At 39.6% G+C, this 20246-nt stretch overlaps 2 protein-coding genes and 2 non-coding genes across 5 annotated transcripts; 1 reads left to right on the forward strand and 3 right to left on the reverse strand.

Annotated features, from left to right (window-relative positions):
* Positions 1 to 264: 264 nt before the first annotated feature.
* CMKLR2 (chemerin chemokine-like receptor 2) lies at positions 265 to 12605 on the forward strand. 2 transcript variants are annotated; one of them, XM_066322648.1, is made up of 2 exons: positions 265 to 388; positions 11208 to 12605. In XM_066322648.1, the coding sequence occupies exon 2, from the start codon at positions 11224 to 11226 to the stop codon at positions 12268 to 12270; it is 1047 nt and encodes a 348-aa protein (XP_066178745.1). In that variant the 5' UTR covers positions 265 to 388; positions 11208 to 11223; the 3' UTR covers positions 12271 to 12605. The 2 variants fall into 2 exon arrangements, with proteins under 2 accessions (XP_066178745.1, XP_066178744.1); XM_066322647.1 differs by lacking the exon at positions 265 to 388 and adding an exon at positions 4921 to 5019.
* Positions 12606 to 16704: 4099 nt separating this feature from the next.
* On the reverse strand, positions 16705 to 20221 carry EEF1B2 (eukaryotic translation elongation factor 1 beta 2). The gene is made up of 6 exons (XM_066322662.1): positions 20127 to 20221; positions 19819 to 19941; positions 18608 to 18731; positions 18190 to 18256; positions 17421 to 17546; positions 16705 to 16918 (listed from the first exon to the last, which is right to left on the reverse strand). The coding sequence occupies exons 1-6, from the start codon at positions 20204 to 20206 to the stop codon at positions 16764 to 16766; spliced, it is 675 nt and encodes a 224-aa protein (XP_066178759.1). The 5' UTR covers positions 20207 to 20221; the 3' UTR covers positions 16705 to 16763.
* On the reverse strand, positions 17773 to 17906 carry LOC136363892 (small nucleolar RNA SNORA41). Its single transcript, XR_010744081.1, has one exon. It is a non-coding gene; the product is annotated as a small nucleolar RNA SNORA41 (small nucleolar RNA).
* LOC136363889 (small nucleolar RNA SNORD51) lies at positions 18329 to 18408 on the reverse strand. The gene has a single exon (XR_010744078.1). It is a non-coding gene; the product is annotated as a small nucleolar RNA SNORD51 (small nucleolar RNA).
* Positions 20222 to 20246: the final 25 nt, after the last annotated feature.

Below are 20246 nucleotides of genomic sequence, written 5' to 3' on the forward strand. Positions count from 1 at the left end.
TCTCTGCAGAACAAAAAGCAGCCCACAACTGTAAGGTCTCTTTCCATTCATCAGCCACCACATCTGTTGCTTGCTTGGACACTTACCAAAATGATTCATTCAAATGTCTAACATTTATTTTTGGTGAAATACTGGGATTATACAGCGTGGCAATATTTCAAAAATGGGTCTAGAAAACCAAAGGAAGTTGGAAACAACTTCCTCAGCTGAAAACAAACACGGCGTTATATCATTCTGCAGCTTTATTAGAAGGAAGGCAGTAGCCAAGTGAAGCAGCTGGAATCACACTGAAGTGACTCTGAACTCTGCAGATCATTTCATTCTTCCTTCTGCTACAGAGCTCACATCCCTGATTTACAGTGCCTTTTGTTTCAAAGAACTAAGCAAGGTAGGTCAAATTCTCTTATATTTAAGATCTTTCTCTCCCTTCCCTTCTAAATAGTGAGCCTCTACATCTGCAACACTTGTAGGCAAATGTTGTAAGTGGTCTAGCATATACTGGCTAAAAGAGCTTCATGGAAGAAAGAATGTGATAGTCATTTACTTCTCATTTACTTCAAAGAGTACTTTGAACCACCCCAGCACCAAGAAAAGATATGAAAATGTGCATGAATTTAATTTTTAATTACTTTATTATATGTTAATACACACTTCAAGGGGTTTTATCCTGTCAGCGAATGGTAAGTGACCTTAACTTAAATCTCTCTCCCCTCTGTGTCCCCTAGTGTGTTGGTTTTAAATTTTTCATCTGCTCGGGGATAGTGTGTCTTTTAGAGCTGTAGCAATTTCCAGTATAATTAGTTAAAAATACATCAGTTCTGAACAGATTCTAGAACAAAGACTGGAAATAATTTCAACTTAAATAGCAGATTAACAAAATACTTCTGAAGAATTACAGTTCTGCTGAATTAAATAAGGTTTTTGTGATCTCAGCTGGAAAGTTTGTGTGTTTTCCCTAACCATTGTGGAATAATGTAGGATATGGATCTAGCTTTCATTAAGTGTATTGTAAGTGAAAATAAGATTTGAAGCCTTGGATGCTACCACACAATGAGAGAGGAATAGATTCCACCTTCTATTCACAGTTAGTGATAACAGTGTCATTGTCACCTGTTGCCTTTCTAGATGTGATCTTGCAAGCCAAACAATATCCCAGACCTGGTTTTGTGGACTTAGAAAACATGTAGACGTTGAATGTTGTTTCTGAATTAAAACACATCTGCTTTCTACGAAAAAAATTGTATCCCTGAATAATATAAAATGCTTATTAATTCATAGCTAAGGAGAAGAGAGTGACTAAGGGTATGTCAAGGTAAAGTAGTTTGTCAGAGCAGATTTGTAGAAACTGATTTCAGGATTAACTTACTTAGGATAGGAAAGCTTACTTTCACTATCATAATGTTATTGTTCTGCCTCAGAACTGGGAAATGCAAATGTTTTGATAACCCAATTTACTTTTGTTTAATGTCACTCCAACTTCTGGCAAAATTTAAAGCATTGTCATCAACTTCTGCCAGGCAGACGGGATAGAGATCCTATCAACTTTACTTCAATCTTAGGGATTTTTTATATGCCATGAGTGACACCAGAGTCCACTTCTGTTGAACTGAGAATCTCTTTGATTATGGCACAGTGGAAGTTATTTGACTCTGGAGAATAAATTTATGGTTTGGATTCTCTAATTGCCTTTGTGGAAAAGGATCTTGAGTCAGGGAAGCTCTTTCTAAAGATTCCTAGGCAGATCTGATTGCAGATTTTTACTGCATGGGTGAGGGCAGATGAAAAGTGTTGATCAAAATAATGCCATTTCTACATACTCTATATTATATATTCTTCCTTTTAATTTTAAGAATTTCTTTTTCTGCTGACAACCAAATGAGCAACTTCTGAAATGCTTCAATTTTTGTTTGTTTCAGAAAGATTGATTCAAGAGGAAAATTTCTGTTTCCTAATAAAGCCAGTTGCCTTAAAGAATTTTCTTTTCCTTGTGTTTTTTAACAAACACTTGAAGTTTGTGATCTGTTATTCGATATTAATTTTGTATTAATAACTCTGCTATTCCAAGCACTAAGCTGCAGCTAGGTTTCCAGGGGGTTATAATCTATTCAATGGTCTTATTATTTGCTTATTTATTTATTTTGTCTTATGGAATGTGCCAGCAGTTCAGCTGTCTCTCTTACTGTGGTGGCTGGTTGTCTGGCTAATTTGCACTCATTATTTCTGATAATGGTTTAATTTGTATTCATTCAGTCTGAAGCTAGCAGTTTCACAACAGTGCTGGGCTCTGTTGTGGCTGGCTTTGCACAAGAGAGCTGACTGTGAGGAGCAGTTTCTCCTGGCCTCTCAGCAGAAGAAAGGGATTGCTGTGACTGGGGTAGGCAGTGTCCAAGGGACATGGAGATGAACTCTCACACAGTTGCTTTTACTTTTACACTGTGCTTGAGGCTCCTGAGACAAAAAGGAAAAGTTGTGTGTCTGCAAAGATGGCATATAGTACTTCCAGGGGAGCTCAGCTACTTCTGTACTCTTTGTATCTTCAGTATGTTCCAGAGGTTGAGGACCTTAAAGCAGGAGCAAAAATCTTATTAGCCCATGGTTGTTTTTTCCAAAAGGAATTTCTGCTAATTTATTGCAGCTCTGTTAAAGCTGGCCCACCATTTTGCTGCAATTCTTTGGATGAGCTGAACAGACCTACTGCAGATACAATAATTTTTCATTACTGAGCTCAGAGGGAAGCTATCAAAACCCATTGCCCCAAGTTAGGTGTGCTTGCAAGGATTATCTGTGAAGGCCAGCTCTGTAGAAGTCTCCAGTTCTTGCCAAGGACATTAGCTAGCAAAAGCTTTGTAGCATTCTCCTACCTCTTCTCCCCTACCCAGGCTCTCTTGTCCCTTTTTGATACTTCTTGAAGGATGTATTTCAAGAATCAAAAGGCACAAGTATGAAGAACCAGCATTTTTTTCCTCTATCCACTGAAGATATTTGCCATTTTATTCTTTTGGCAAGTTATTCTACTTCCAACTTTACCTTCAAATGTACTGTTTGGCTTTGGGCAAGATACGTCTCTTCCTTCCCCTACTCTTCGTATGTCTCTTTCTTTCCCTACTCTTCTTGTATGTGTTTATTCTGTTTAATTATAAACAAAGCAAGAACTGTCTTTCATTATGTGCTTATAGTGCCTAGAACCACTGAGGCTTTGATCTCAAGGGCTTTTGGGTACTTTCCCAACATAAAATACTTGCTTCTTTCAGCAAGTATGAGCCTGGCATGCAAGTTTTATTCCCTTCTGAGGGCTTCTAGAGGAGAGAGAGAAAGTGGTGTATAGTAAGTCCTGTAAAATCAATGCAATTCCACTTCCTACACTCCCATCTCTTCTTTCTAGTGATGTGCTTTTAATGAGCTTAAACAGCCCCACATCATTTTAATGAGATATTTTGGAAATGTTAAGAACCATTGCCCATTTAAGAAACCCGAGTAATGTTAACTGAGGGTATTGTACCATATCTGACAGAGCCAAGTGAAAAGTGATTTGTAAAGGTAATTTGAGAAGCTGAAAAACCAGTATTTCCAAGCTCCTAATTTAACACCTTAATCATAGGTACCATCTATTCTTTTTAATTCTGGGGAGTGTTCCCAATTCCATGTTAGGGAAATAGATAAATATCCGGTCCTCCTAAAACTGTGTTTAACAATATGAATTTTTCTGTTTTGCAGGAATTAAGTCAGTACTTATTATAGACTTGATCTGAAAGTTGAAAAAATAGTTGGCTTTGTATGAATAGGAAAATTAGATTAACCCTGATACAGGAGTAGACACCCTTTTAATCTACTGTACACAGTGATCCTAGTACATTAACTATGAGGACATAATAAAGTATTTTATCCAAAACATTCCAGCTGATAAGGTATGTGCTAGCAGTATTTTGGAATTCAATGTTCTGATATACCCATGCAAGAGTATGTGTCAAGAGTAATATACACATAGCAATATTGCATTTTTGCTAGAAGAAACTGCTGACTTATATAAATGTGGGATATAATAAACCTAGGAAAACAGAGATCAATTTGGAGGGCATACTGTAATAAGTGACTAGGAAACTAACCTCTAAAATTGAATAGGGTATAAGAAGGCATATTAGAGGAAGGAGTTGTGGTGCTAGTTTTCTCTGGGGTTATTTCTCAATTCTTTTTGTTAAAAGGACTGTAAATATAGCAGATTGTGACCTATTTTTTATCTCTTATTTGACAGATATTTCGTATCTTGCAGGAGAGAGCGGTACTTTGGATTTTTTCTGTAATGACCTGTTGTTACCCTGCAGTACCTTTCAAATGGCTCTTGTCTAACATATATTTAATTAACCTTAATTAGTCTGCTGAATCAACTGCAGAAAGAAATCTCTGCATTTACTCTGTATCCTCTACTCTCACTTTACTATTTTTTGTTAGGAGGGAGTTGTGGTTAAAGCATGTGTTTGTTGAGACAGCACAACCATTTAAAAAACATGCTCAGAGCTGCATGTAATGATTGCATGAATGCTAGACAAAATATTCTTTCATCACATATTTATGAAACAGTTGCAAAGTAAAAATTCCAAGTAATTTTTGCATGAAAACCTTAAAAAGCCATAATTAATTAGAAACACAAGCATTCATTATCCCTTCAGTCCGGTCACTGCAAAGCTGAGGCATTTAATGTTTTTTAATCAGATATCTCAGTTGCTCTAGGTATCTAGTTGTTATGGTGGCTTATAGCCAAAGAAAATACTGCTGGCATTTGAGGAGGAATAGAAAACATGTCAAGCTCCCGTGGAATACTTGATTAGTGTGTTACCTGACAGCCAGTAGGGTACTTGGTGTACCTGCTGGGCTCTGTCATCTCTGAGCTGTGCCTAACAGCTCTGAGGTATGTCCTGGGACTGCTGAGACAGAACAGTGGGGATGGCAGCAAATGGTGGAAATCCAGGCTGCTTTTCTCCTCCGTGCAGAGAAAACAGACCAGGAGCAGTGAGGGCTGCCCAGGTAAGTGCTGTCTTCCTCCACCACAACGAGCATGATGGCACAGAAGGGAGCCTCCCTTCAGGAAGGGAAAGGTCTCCCAGAGGTGAAGCCGTGGTTTCTTCTCTTCACCATGAGAAAAGGGACAGTGCTAAGTTTAAGAAAGGAGGGTAGAGACTGTGGTTGAACTGCTAGGTAGGGACTCTAGATTTAGCACTTGGTTTGATCAGAGACTTCCTGTAGGTCATTCTCAGCATTCTCCAGTAAACCAGACTGATGATACTTCTCGCTTGAACCTCATTTCAGTAAGGGTTATGAATACTGAAGCATTATGACTGGTTATGCAAGTACTTTGGCAGTGCTGACACATACAATACATTAGGCAATTTTTAAATCTCAAGTGTCACTGTTTAGCTGAAGGTCTCTATTTTTTTGATAAGAACATTAGAACTTTTTTCTCTAAAAATGGTGCTGCTTTTAAGTGTTTCACGGATATGACCAGTCATTTTCCTGACTCTGGTGTACAATTATTGTGGTTACGTGATTTACAGTGGCTACAGCAACTTCTTATATTCTAAAAATATATATTCTTATATACTAAAAATTATATTCTTACTTTTAGCTGTATTAACAGAAGGGAATAAGAGCAGAAACAAGTACTAACTATGGACTTATCAAGTGCCTTCTCCTGTGCAATCCAGGGGACGTTTGGGTTTCTTTGTCATCTTTGGGAATGGAAGACCTGGTGCTTGGGATAAGCACGAAAATAAATCAGTGTTGATGTTATGCAGTTGCTGGTTGCAGGCATTTATCAGGTCCCTGATTGTGTAAATATATTGGAAAATATTTTATATTCAGGGAGCTACTGTGGTACTTTTCTGACTACAGCAGCTTTACTTAGACATAAAATCGGCTTTTCCATATTTTATTTTTTTTAACGATTCTATGTGGGCAAAACTGCTGATCTGAAATTGTAGATTTACCAATATTGACTGAGTCTGTGCTATACGAGTTCGTTAATCCTGTAGCACCTTGTGTAAAGTGTTCTCAGGCTATTATCTGGTCAAATGACTTCAATACCACAGATGAGGTGATGTGTTATGACTAACAGGGTCGTGTTTGGCCTTGCTTGAAGAAAGTTAGTTTTGGCCTAGGTTCTAGGATATGTCTAGCTAGTGCATTGCAAATGCATATCTAACACTGCTTCACTGAGAGACATAATGGAGAATGAGTATTTGCATTCCTTTCTTATCTGCTAGAACAAATACATCTATATTGTGGCTCAAAAACATTTCCAGTCACATGTTGTATCTGTTGTGACCCGTTCTAGTTATTGAAATAAGGATGACGTGTGAAGTAATTAGGTTGCCATATATCTAATTACCATTAGAAGGGTAGCCAAAAGACAATTGTTTGTGTACATGTCTGTGAAAGAGAAAGCATAGACACAAGCCTTGATTCTGCCTTTGTGTATAGCAGCTTAAAATGTTCCTTACCTAGTAGCTTTGTCTGCAGGGCCAACTTAAGGCTTAATCTGTAGCACAGCTATGATTTAATTTTGTAGAATGAGTGTATCAGGCACCTCCTGCTATAGGAATGTTTCTGCATAGAGGCAAGTTATCTTGGCTTTGTCCTTTTGAGGGAGAAATATGAGTCTATGACAGTCTGTAATTTTATCAGTGTTCCTTGTGTTTTCCAATCTATCTTATGTCTTTGTAAAATGCTTGCCAGAAATACATGTGTACCTCTACTGATTTTGCTCAGCCTTCTGAGTTTTGAACTTCACAGATAAACTATCAGGTGAATTTCAAGTTTATGTTTTTGAAGTTAGATAAATTCAAAATTTGTCACCTCAGAAATTCTAAGAAAAAATTATGAAGGCTTTCAACTGAATTCAATACCTGGATAAACTTGCTGACACACAATATGACAGGCAGGCTTTAGGTGACCTTTTGTGAAACTAGTTGTTCTCCAACTTTTGGCTCTTGCAAATGACAGAAGCTGAAGTGATGCAATCAAATAAGCTTTCCTTTAGCCACAGATAATACCCATGGAATCTGATGTGCTCACAGTTGTTCAAAAAGGCGCTGATAGGAGGGTTTGTGTAGTATCTTCCCTCCATGAACTGAACTATTGACACAACCAACCCTCCAAACCTTATTTTTTCCTAGTAAGTCAGGATCCATTACTGTGACCTCTAGGACCAATTTAGCTGGGTAGAGGCTCTAAACACTATTTATCACACTGAAAAATAGATTTGTGGACTACCACTCAAACACTTGTGGTGACTTTTAACTAACATAGATAATGAATAAGCTCTTCCCTTTGCCCTTTCTGTAAAATTCAAAGGTAATGAAGACCAAAACTGTGAGAGAGAGGTTGTGTGGACTGAGCCCGAATCTGTGGCAAAGAGTGCCTCTGTAATTCAGTTAGGTCCTAACTTGTGTGGTGCCCAGGGAATTTTGAACCCTCAGGAGGACTTTGCTTCAAGTGAAGTGGACGAAAATTGCAACTTTTTTGTGTGTTTTCTTCTATTTTAGACTGAAAGCCTATGTAATTTAATTCCAAAACTGTTTCATTGACCTCAGGGCTGAAGTGTAGAGAGGTCAAACGACTTCCCTGGTCAAACAGGATGTATGTGGCATAGCCATGAATAGATTCCAAAGTACTGGTCCTGTGTCATAACTGTAAGGCCATTTTTAGTGTGACAAGAGCTGTTCTGTTTTAGGCAGATCCAATCACTTGCCCAAGTCATTGTTATGGCTTAGCTATAACAGTGGCAGAGGACACGAACTCTATGTACCTTTAGTAGAAACCTGTGAATATGCCAACTGAGATCCAAGTCTGTAATTCCCTGCTGAAATGCAGAGAAAGACTGTTCGTGCAACACGTGGTGAACCCAGAGGTTCTATGGCTTTGTATTTTAGAAATATTTCCTGATGATCTGTATTTCTTGGTAATTCTGCTTTCTGCCCCAAGAGCCATTCTGTTATATTCCAATAAAGTCATTTAGAAATTAACTTCTGTTTTACAGAGGAGGACAGGAAATGAAAGCTCCTGGTCAACTATTTTCATAATTAAGCAACTGAAGGAGGCTCAGTTTTCAGAGCTGTTTGTGGCTCAGCAAACAGGAACGGACTCGTCAAACAACTGCTGAGTGTACACTTTACACAGGGTGTTTACTATTTAAAATAAAATTTTAAATAAAAGGACAGGATGAAATCTAAACTTGGTTGTATTAATCCATATGCAATAGAACGCTGTTCTGTAACCTGTGGCTGCTCCCAAGGCTCATTGGCAGGCCTCTAACCACATTTTCCTGTTTATTGAAAAATGTTTTCCATGCACTGGCTCTCCAGACCATCAGACACTGAGCCAGTGAACTGTATCAAACCTTCCTTACCCTTTCTAGCAGTTGCCTTAAAGCCAAGCAGAAACTGCTGTGTGAAAGTATTGTTTTCTCTACTGAGCCTCAGTTTGCAAACACGTTCATGAGAATTTTTCCCACTTGGAAAGTAAGCTATTTGTCAAAGATCATACAGGAAATTAGTGACAGAATAAGGAGTACAATTAGATTTCTTTACAAGACCTAGACTTGGATTGCAAGACTATTTTGACTCTGGAAATTTATTAATTTCAGAGTCATGTATTAAGAGATTATATGTTTCAAGACCACAGAGAAACATCCCTGCTGAATTATGGTTAATGGAAAAAATCTGTGTCCTCATTGATGTAAACCAGCATAAATCCACTGACAATCATCTACTACTTATCTTTTTCAGGACAGGACTTAACACCACAAGTCCTGCTATAGAAGTGATTAATATATGTCAATGTCAGAAGTAAAAGTTTCTGGGCTTTGCAAATGTAATCGGCAGTCTTTGCAGAGCCCTAGCCATAGAGTCTAATTTCAGCATCTGTGCACTGGGAGCAGTGGCAAACAATGTTCCTTTTGCTTTTTACTCCCACTGCTAAAGAGTCCCTGCATTGAAGACTAGAGTTAAGAGATGAGGAAAAATATGAGCCTGGAAAAATAATTGCATTCTAAAAGTGTGCTCTTTCATTGAAGTTTTAAACTACAGGAGGCTTGGGAAATATTTGGCATTTATTTGGGTATGTGTTTTTTCTCCTGCAATACATCATATTTAAAATGCTAAATATAAAATTAACATTGTTGGGCAGTAGGCAAATGTTTATCATTGTCATTACAGTTGGAATTTTTTTTTTTTGTTCAGTTGCATAAATTTGATTTGGAGGTATAGTTTTTTGTATAGGCAAACCCACTTAACAATCCAGTTCTTAACCTGACTGTCCTCTGAAACTGTCCAAATATAATGTTCCAGATGTTAGTGGTACTGCTGCATGTTTATACTCTTCTTTCAGCAGCTGTTAAGCTGTTTGAAAAAATTACTCAGATGGGTGGTAGTGGTATTTGATGCAGAATCCACCCCCAAGGGGCATGTAATTACATAAATGCAGCCCAGTAAGTATCATTTATCAGGACAGCAAACCAAATAACATTTTTTCAGCCTGATGTAAATCACAAATGCTATCACAGCCTCTTGACAGAACAGGCTGTGCTGACTCTTACTACATATTTTTTTAATCAAGAGATATAAAATTACACAACCATTTTTTTTCTTTGCTTCCCTGTCTATCCACCTACAAATGAGAAGTCTAGTCCTGCTAATGCGTGCGCACATGCGTAGCTTCCCTGGTGTGAGTAATCCTTTCAAACTGAGTGAACTCCTTTTTGGGGGAAAGGTAAGTACATGAGTACGAGTTTGCAGATGTGGTTCTGCAGACGGTGTGCTCTGGAGACCCCTCTCCCGCTGTCCTTAACATGCTATAATTAATGGAATTACAGGAATGCAGGGCTGGGTTCCAAAAGCGCGGGCTGAATTTTGGTTTGGGAATGGAGATGGCTCAGAAAGCGGTAAGATAAATCATAGCACAGCTAATTGACTGCTCTCAGGCACAGGTCTTCAGTGCAGCTGAGTCCAGCCGAAAAATTCAGCTTTAAATGACAACAGAGTTTAGCACAATAATTGTTTTGATCATTGCAGAGACTTTTCTCTGATTGTGGCCACTTGTGATGTGCTGCAGCTTTGCCTACACTGCAAACTAAACACTGTGAAATAATACTGTGAAATAACTTCTGACTGCTTTTCTTTCTGTTGTTCAAACTCTGTTTCCTGTCTGTTTTCCCATTCATTTCTTTTTTCCCCCTCACTTTTGGTTTATATCCCACTTTCCCCTCCCCCTCGCCTTCCCTCCCACCCACAGAAAAAATTTCCATGTAAAAAATTATGTAGTACTTGCAAGTTCCAGAAGCTTTTGCAAGAGAAGAAAACTGAGAAAATTCTGTAATTGTCTTAAAAAAAAAAAAAAAAAAAAAAAAAGACACACATATCTTTTCATTAATAGCTCTTACAGTATGTTTTTTGTTCATAGGAAACTTTGTTTTCTTTCATCTATTATGTATTTCTCAGCTCACTAGTGGAACCACAGTGTGTATTATCCTTGCAATATGTTCTGTATATTTCCTTCTCTGCATTCTTTGCTGTTCTAAGGAAATCCAATATGTCAAATGGGCCTGAAAATCATCATTTCTTGATACAAAAACATACATGAAAGAAATTAATAAACCTGTGAATTTTTAGTTGCTGGAGAAGTCGCTGTCTGTCATTTTATTAACTACAATTTGAGACAGGGGTGGTGGGTGAAATTTTATAGAAGATGGCTTCCTGGCATTTCAAGTGAATTTTTTTTCCTACATAGGTGTCTAATGCTTCTCTGATTTTAGACAGATGTAGTCCATGAAAATTGCTTCACACAGGAACAGAGCAGTAAAATATGAAACCTGACCAGAAAAGAATAGCACAATCATACTTCAGTAAAATTTTGCATCTTGTCTCCTAGAAATTTATCAGTGATAGTGTGCTCAGTGCTGTCTATTAAGAAATTAATGTAAGGAAAACAGTTCTTGAAGATTTCAAGTTCTGTTTTGATTTGAACATTTCTTGAAATGCCTGTGACTAAGTTTCTTCACTAGTTTTGTACTAGCAACTGACAGGTAAAAGGTGATAGATATGCCAAACTAAGGCAATGTTTTTGGCTTATCACCAAGAACTTAAAAGAATTGCAGTTTACTATTTACAGTGCAGTAAAACATTTCTTCTTTGACAATTTAATTTTTTTTTCTTCCCCAGAAAGCCACTCTGCAACATGGCATTTGAAGATTTTGAGAACTACTCTTATTTCTACGACCTGTCTGAGGAAGATGAGTCACCCCAGTCCTCCCTCAGCACTGCCCATATCATTTCCCTTTTCTTTTACAGTGTGGCATTTCTGCTGGGAGTGCCAGGTAATGCCATTGTCATCTGGTTTATGGGCTTTAAATGGGATAAATCTGTTTCCACGCTCTGGTTCCTGAATCTGGCCATTGCAGATTTCATTTTTGTTCTCTTCCTGCCCCTCTATATTACATATGTGGCAATGGGCTTCCACTGGCCTTTTGGGAAGTGGCTCTGCAAAATGAACTCATTCATTGCACTACTTAATATGTTTGCCAGTGTTTTCTTCCTGACATTCATCAGCCTTGACCGCTACATCCGTCTTGTCCACCCAGTGTTTTCCTACAAATACAGGACCGTAAAGAACACCCTCGTTCTGAGTGGGGTCATTTGGATGTCAGCTGCAATTATTGGTGGCCCTGCCTTATACTTTAGAGACACAGCTACAGTTCTCAACAATGTCACCATTTGCTACAACAACTTCCATGTGCATGACAGAGAACTTATTTTGCTGACACATCACATTCTCATTTGGGTGAGGCTTGCATTTGGTTATCTCTTTCCTTTAGTGACAATGGTTATTTGCTACTCACTGCTGATTGTCAAAGTGAAGAGGAGAACTGTATTGACTTCTAGCAGGCTTTTCTGGACCATCACTGCTGTAGTTGTAGCCTTTTTTGTCTGCTGGACGCCATATCATATATTCAGCATTGTGGAGCTGTCTGCTCACCATGATGAAAACTTGCATGACTTACTACAGGATGGCATTCCCCTCTCCACTGGCCTTGGTTTCATCAACAGTTGCCTCAACCCAATCCTCTACGTTCTGATTAGCAAGAAGTTCCAAGCCCAGGTGAAGAGCACAGTGTCTGAGGTGCTGAAGCTGGCCCTGTGGGAGGTGAGCCGCTCGGGAACGGTCAGCGAGCAGCTGTGGAGCTCAGACAATGCGCCTGTGCACCACTGTGAAACTGCCCAGTGACTGCTCCTGCCAACAGCTCTCTCCAAAACAGCTGACAGGAGATCTGGAGGCGTTCGTGACTTCACATCTGCCAGTCAGACGTGCCTCTTTGCATATACACTGTTCTGTAAACAGCTGGCTTAATTGCACTTGCTGCTTTAATTGAAAGGTTTTTAAGGGACATATGATTTGGATGTGTGCCCTTGCAATGCACATACAGCCTGAACTGAAAGTTATCAGCATAGGTGGAATTACTCTAACTGGGCTTTTGATGACGAATGTTGTAATCCTGTTGGTTTGCTGTGGTTCCATATCTCATTGATATCAAAAGAACACAATAAAAATATTCCTCCTTGCCATTGCTGATACCACTCTTAATTGAGGCATTCTCATCTAAGAGGCTGTGGCTGTACATCACTGGGTCATGAGCCTCCTGATTGCCTACTACTGCCCTGAGGAGGAATCCCCTGGCTACATCTCACCTAAATGAAGCTATCAGTGGCTCCACTCTGCAGCTAGAGAAGAATCTCAAGATGAGAACACTGAATTGCTGCCTTCTACTGTCAAAAAAGTAAAATATGGAAATAAAACCTATCTTCTCCCAATGCTCTTTATCTTATACTCAAAACTAACACAGGAGACCCTGTGTTTTCTGGTCACTTACTGCATTTTTAGCACCAGTTGGGTGCAAATGAGCAGATGTTTCATATAGGTATTAGGCTCATTCAAAATGAGCAAAGAATTAGTGAAAATATTTCTTAAAGCTTCTGTGCCACAATTCTTTTTATGTGTTTAAAATTTTAGTCCTACAGAGGTTTACAACTATGGATTGGTCTTTATGACTCTTTCAAGCAAAGGTAAAGAAATAGTACAACATTTTGTTTGTCTTAATGTCAATCTTAAAAAAAAATGGGTGGAGTGAATTAATCAGTATTCTGTTACAAGTCTGTAGCCAAATTCAGACTTCTTTTCCAAATAAGAGGCAAGACAGTTCATCCAGGAAATGGAGTCCACTCCCATAAGAAAGATGAAGTAGTCCCAGTTATGCTGTATTCTGTTCCAACTTGTTGCTTGCTGCAGAATCACACAGGCATTCATGCAAATATACATATATATATAGGTGCTGTGTGGAGTGAACCAATTTCTGATGCATAACCACTTAATTAAAAAGTTGAATGTGGGACAAAACTCCACTGAAATAAAAGCATAGAGCTTTGGGTAAATTTGAATTGTTTTTTCCTAGTTATTTGCCTAAGCTTATAGAATAAAACTGACTTTCAGATAATTTATCTAGTTTATATGGCCTGCCAACACATTAGTAGCATTTATGCTGTAATTGAGGCCTTATATATAAATAGATTTGCTTTTGTATAAAATATATTTGTATGCATGAGCACATCCAATATTGGTAGCTGCACATGTAGAAACAGCCTGACTGTGGTCTGTACCTATTTCTTTGGGCTCTGGTTTCATACTCTGAGAGAGTTAGGCAGTGGAATTTCAGTGTATTTCCCTTTGGGCAGGAAAGCTGGTAAGCAGCATTCTTCCTTTGAGTCATTTGCTGCCTGGTACATAGCTGCTCATCATAATATTTTGGCACCGTTCTGCTGGACGTGCCTAAATCAAACATTTTGCTGTTTTTCTTCACATGTTCCCTGACATCTTTCTAAGAATGATGTTCTTTCCTGGCTGTAGTCCAAGTGAAGTAATAAAATTTTGTTGTTTCCGAAGAGCTTGTTCGTTTGCTTTTCTTAGCAGCAATGTATGGTGACTGGCTTTTCTTAAAACAGCCCCTTCCCAAAGATTTTGGAAGGTGAAATCAAACCCTGGCCCTTTCTACTATGGATTTAAGGTTCATATCAGCTTTCAGCTGTATGCACACACATGTTCCTATGTACAGCACAGAGACTGATTTTCAAATGGGAGAGCATATATGTCCCATCTTGTATAAAGGATCAGAAACTGTGGCCTGAAGCAGAAGGGAGAAAGAGAGAGGATAGAATTGAGTAAGGCCAGAATCAGCCTTGATCTATGGCATTAAGTGGATTAACAATTGTGCAATGGAACTGCTACCGTTCTCACCAAGATCAGTTACAGAATTATCTAAATCATTTCTTTAAGAGTAATGCAAGGTATCTAAACAGAACAGATAATGCTCTAAGTTTCTGTTTCCAAAGAGTCTCCAAAACAATACCAACAGTTCTGTGGCCTTGGACTGAGGAACGCTTATTCAACTCATTGCAGTGGAAAAAAAGGGGCAGAAAAAGGAAAGGAAACTATTCCATCATGCAAAAAGATACTACAGAAATAGCTATTGACACATTTCATAATGGACAGGTTCTAGTTACTTTTATCTTCTTCCTGTACAGTTTGTGTTTCTGAAGGTTTTATGTAGATTAGTTTTTGTTAAAACTGTTTTCCTAGTATTCCCATATGGAAAATATTGAAGTTACAGGATTTTCTAGTGATCTTTCTGTTATAGGGTGCACTTGGGATACTTGCCTAATGTATTCCAGGGTGCTGATTTTTCACAGGCACAATGACACAGTAATATACCAGCACATACCCAAACACTACCCAAAAACACCTAACACAAATATATGTGAATTGAGTGGAATACTTTTGCCCACATACCTACCTATTTTTTCACTGGGAACACTGTGCTCTCTAGGGTTTTTTGTTTCTTTCACTTCTGTGCATCTTTCTTTTTAGTATTAGGAAAAAAAAAACCCAAACAAACCAACTCTGCCAAAACCCAACACAGACACACACACACACACACACACACACACACACGAAATCTCAAGAACCAGAGAGTTTGCATGTGCCTGCTTTGCATAAATGTAGCACGCACAAATCCAGTCTGGCAGGTCACATGGATAACTCAGTGCTGTATTTTAAAAAACTCGCCATCTATAAATCAAAACATTTTATCCACTTAGGGCTTTAATTTGAAAGCCAAAAGAGTATTAAGGTAAGCAGTGCATTGAATAGGAAGGTCAGAAAGTGATGGCCAAGATAATAAAATTTTGAGGCAGAATTTTTAATAATTTATCTGATATGGTTTTTGCCAATTTCTTGCTTCTGACAGCACCATGAAAGAATTGGTAAAACTGAGCCACACGATTTAGTAGAAGCAACAGCTAGAGAATTGCCACAAAAAGGGCACTGTTTAGGAGTTAGGTTTATGGAAGCTGGCAAGTGAGCCTGTAACAATACTCACTTTCAGATCTTTAACTGTGCTTTAAGCCTCTAGCAGGCAGATTTTTTTACTGAGACAAATTATAAACAAAGCTCTTACATAATCTGAAGTTGGCAGACCTTTAAACAAGAGAGGACCTGCTGTGCCAGATAACCATACAGATGCTCTGTGAAACAACAGAGTTACTTAAACTGCTGCTGTCAGACTTCACACTGGGCATCTTCATCTCAGTGACCAATGCAGCACGCAAAATAATTCCATTTCATGGTCACAATAAATCCTGTCAGTCCAACACAAGGCCTAGAATTATGAATTTGTTTAGAAGCTTCACAGCTTTGACAGCTTCTACGTTTGCATCATTCCTATAGACAGTTTTTGGGATTTATTCCTGATAGGTTCTTCATACGCTAAAAGAAATGTCAGAATTAATTTAGAATCCAATCAGGAGGTGAGCACACAGCTCAAACCGCTATTAATTTCATTACTTTTTATATCCTTTATGCGTTTGCGTTCTCAGCTGTGTTTCTCCCTTTACCTCACGGGCAGGTGTGCAGTTTAGGGGGGTCAGGCAGCCCCCCGCAGTGGCCGCAGCCCGCGGTGACTCCCGGCTCCCGCCCTGCTCCCGGGGCACCGCTGGGCTCGCAGCGCCCCCCAGAGGCACCGCCCGTGCCCCGCACGGCAGCGGCTGCTCCGCAACGTAATTTGATGTGTTAATTAAGACAGAAAAGTCGACGTATTCCATCCCAAATGTTTCCAAGCCTCCGAGGAAAAACAAACAAACAAAATCAAGTCGTAAAGCAGCTGAAAAGGTACCAGGGTAGTCTCAGGCCTTATCTAGAGCACTGCAAATCACTTAGAAGGTAGCTTCCTCTCAGTCTCACTGGAGTGTTAGCTGTCAACGGCCATAGCATTTGGTTAGTCACCACCCTTACTGAACAATAGGAATTTATACTCCTGCTTACCCACTAAAATATTGCTTGCACTTTCACTGAGACCTGCTCCTTTCCCTTAAAACCATTTCTCCTTCCAGAGGAATTCCAGACATTTCCACAGAAGCCATTTCCTCCAGATGGAGGAAGGAGCATTTCAGGATTTTAAAGCCATGGCAATGTTAACTCTGAAGTGATGCTCTCTGCTCATACTCCTGGGTACTTCAGTGAGATGCCAGAGCAACCTCGAAATTCAGTTTCAGTTTCTACTTTACCCATTAAGAAAATCTTACATTTGTAAGCTGGATTACTTTTAAGATTCTGAAACAAGCACAGACACTGCACATTTTTTGCAACAACATTTATTCTAGATATATCAAGACTTAAATCTTATTGAAAGCAGCTACATCCATTGATTGTACATAATCTTCAAAAGCTGTTATCCTCTCTTCCAGCATATCTGTTCCAACTTTATCATCTTCAACAACACACTGGATCTGAAGCTTTTTGATACCATAGCCAACAGGTACTAGCTTGGCTGCAAAATAAAAAAAGAGAAAAAAAAATTAATACTCCTTAAATTGGTGGAATCTCTTAAAACACAGATCTAAGAATTAACTGACCAAAGCAATTTGCAGAAATATATAAGAACAGCTTTTGGCCCCCATTATGGACGATTTAATTAACAACCCAGCATTCATTGCAACTGATTGAAAAAGTTTATTTCTGTGGACCTCTGCCCCCTCCCCAAACCAGTGATGTGTGTGGGTGAAGGTGTTTGTTTGTTTGCTACATCAGCAATTGTACAGAGAGACACAGGATAGCACAGCTTAAGTTCTGTAGCTTTTAAACCTGTATTTGAATCTTAACCAGGTCACTGCACTAAGACACCTTCTCTGACTAAAGACACTAAAGTACTGCAGTTCCCGTTACCTACATTTCAGAGATCAGCAAACAGTGACCACAAGTCCAACCACTCATATACTACCCCAAGGGCCTGCACTCTCCCTCTCCCAGCTCTGGAATTTCCCCATACTTACAAGATCCCCAGACCAAGCCATCTGCCTGAATGCTTCGAACGCACTCCTCTAGTTTGGCCATGTCTGTCTCATCATCCCAAGGTTTCACATCAAGCAAGATTGATGACTTGGCAATAACAGCTGGTTCTGGGGGAAGAAAATCACCATGAAAAGGTAGGAATATTCCAAAACCTCATTAATATACTTGCAAACTGGTTTTACAAGAGCAACTTATCCAATTCTATAAACCAGAACCTGCTCACATTGCTGTGACAGGCCTCTGGCACTAATGTACATTTCTGAAGTACCGCAGCTCACATCTTCATGTTCAATATTGTAGATACATAATGCAGACTCAGATTTGAGTAGCTGACAGTGTTTGTTACATAGGAAGTCCTTTTCAGAACATCTGAGAAGGAGCCTAATGCTGTGTAACAGTTTATTTTCCACAGATGGAATACTGCAACTGCTACAGATTTGAACAGTTTCAGGCCAGTAGCTGTGGAGTAACTTTTTAAAAGAAAATGCTCATGTTATCACTATTTATGTAAAGCTCAGTCTCTGGAAAGAAAAAGCAGGAGTGTATGAATCAGAACAAAAAGCATGTTAACATTCCTACTTGCTATGGGAAGGCTGAGCTCACTGGCAATTCAAGTGAAACTAATTACTCCTGTCTCATTCCAGTCAAGCTGATCTTTTATTACAGTTAATTAGTGTTTCTAGCCATCCTGTTCAAATGCATGAATATTAACTCAAGTGTAAAAGATTAGGAAGTTCTGGGCACACATACTTTTGGATTTCTTTGATTCATACTGGGCCAGACGTTCTTCCCTCAGTTTCTTTGCTTCTTCACTTTCCTGAAAGAGAAATTTGCAGTTACAGAAAAGCACCAAAACTCTGCATCTCCAAAGTGCTACCAAACTGACTGGCATCAACTCAGATAAAAACAAAACATCACAACTGTCAGCCGAAAGATGGTGATTTTTTGTTTTACTCATCATGTAACCAGTCAAAAGTTGGACAGTTCACTGTATTCCAAGACATTGTTTTTCAACTTTTGAGTTTTCAAGCTACACTTAAGAATTTCAAGTAGGATCAATTACAAAGGTCAGAAATTTAAGTAACTTCAACTAGGTCAAGGTGAAAATCTGCATACCTGTGTTAATTTCTATAATGCAATAAAAATAATACAGAAAGGTCACAAGTACCTCCTCATCATCAGATCCAAAAAGGTCAATGTCATCATCATCTTTGCTATCCGTGGCCGCACCTGTTGTGTCCTCAACATCAGCAGGACCATATTTTCCCAAAGCCTTCTTTACTCCTGGCAAGCTGAAAGAAAAATGTAGACATTAGGAACCTACTCAAAAGGCAATACAATCACTGTTAGTTTATCACTACACCTACAAATGCATTTGTAAAGAAAACCTAGTGCTGTAAAAGCAAAAATCCAATTTTTCTACTTGAAACCAGAACCTTATGAAAGACAGCCGCTAATGCTCCTGACTCGGCAGCTGAGTAATCTGTGAATATGGGACTTCCTGTAGCTCATCAAAGCTGGTATGATCCTGCCCACCTAAGTACAGGGATAGCAAAAGCCTCCCCTTAGCTGCACTGTGCTCTGTCTCGGAGGAGTTACCAACTTCTTTTCCATGCTTTCCTAGAACTATCTTCGCTTGTTTAAAAACCACGAAGTGACTTAAATCACACTACTTAGGTAAATACTACTTTCCTTACTTATTATTTTCCTAAGTTTCAGTGAACACTTTACCCTAAACCCTTACTTTGAACAGCATAAGGCAGGACTCCCTGAATTTACCTTCTCTTGCAGCTCATATACTGTTCTCTTAGAATAAGCTCACATTTGTCTTGCTAATGTGAATTGCTGTTACTGGAGCAGTAAAACAGGCTTTTGATCTCAGGAACTGCATGCAGTTTCCAGGGTGGACTTTGTCACTTCAGAATCTCAGGCGCCTTTAGCATTACAAAAGCTTCAGAAATGGACTGGAGACTGAGCCACCCATGTTTGGAAGAGCTTCCTCCAAAGAGGACTGAGGCTCAGAGAAAGCAGTGTAGCAATACTGACCCCACCTATGCTGTAGGTTTTCAGAGAGGCCTGCAGTCTCCATGCACGTCAATACACGACCTTTCATGAACACTGAAAACCACTAAAAGAGAAAAGAGATACTATTTTCTTCTATATCTCCCTTTCTTTCCATGTTCTTCAGTACAACAAATCATTAATTTTGGCCTTCGTACTGACAGAAGTCTTCTCTGTTTCTGGAGCTGTTTGTGTTCCTACAACACAAAATGCCACGTGGTGCTACTGAAAACCGGATCTGTTCAAACTCGATGAAACAAACGCAACAATTTGCAGGCTAGTTCGGAGAGATACTGCAGCTTCGAAATTCACCCATACCTTGCCTTCTGCTTTTCGTACGACTTAATATGATTGTACCACCGGAGAGCATGGAACAAATCTGCAGGCGGTGGGGCAGCGATCGCTTCGAACACTGCTATGTCAGCCTGCGAAGGGACGTACCTGCAAAGAACAAGCCAAATTAACTCCCTTGCTCGGGGCACGCAGGAACACGTGGAGCAGCGGCGGCCGCCGAGCAGCGCCGCCCGTGCAGCTGCCGCGGTGACTCAGGGCCCTCCCGCGTCCCCACCGCTTGTCTCCGCCAGGCCCGACTCCTCCACACCCCAGCAACCCCCGCCGCCTCTCACCCCTCGATGTAGCTCTTGTCGGCCAGGAAGTCATTGAGGACGCGGAGGCCGGCGGCGGACTTCAGGTCCCCGAAGCCCATGGCGGCGGCCCACACGCAGCGCCCGCCCCGACCGCCACCG

Source organism: Sylvia atricapilla, chromosome 7 (assembly GCF_009819655.1).
Source record: "Sylvia atricapilla isolate bSylAtr1 chromosome 7, bSylAtr1.pri, whole genome shotgun sequence".
In the NCBI taxonomy this organism is placed as follows: domain Eukaryota; kingdom Metazoa; phylum Chordata; class Aves; order Passeriformes; family Sylviidae; genus Sylvia; species Sylvia atricapilla.

Coding starts and splice junctions, on each gene's coding strand:
- CMKLR2 (XM_066322648.1), top strand. CDS start 11,224: ATGGCATTTGAAGATTTTGAGAACTACTCTTATTTCTACGACCTGTCT.
- EEF1B2 (XM_066322662.1), bottom strand. CDS start 20,206: ATGGGCTTCGGGGACCTGAAGTCCGCCGCCGGCCTCCGCGTCCTCAAT. Junction 17,547..18,189: donor TGAATCAAAGAAATCCAAAA/GTATGTGTGCCC, acceptor TTCTTCCCCCAG/AACCAGCTGTTATTGCCAAG. Junction 16,919..17,420: donor TGGCTTGGTCTGGGGATCTT/GTAAGTATGGGG, acceptor TTTATTTTGCAG/CCAAGCTAGTACCTGTTGGC.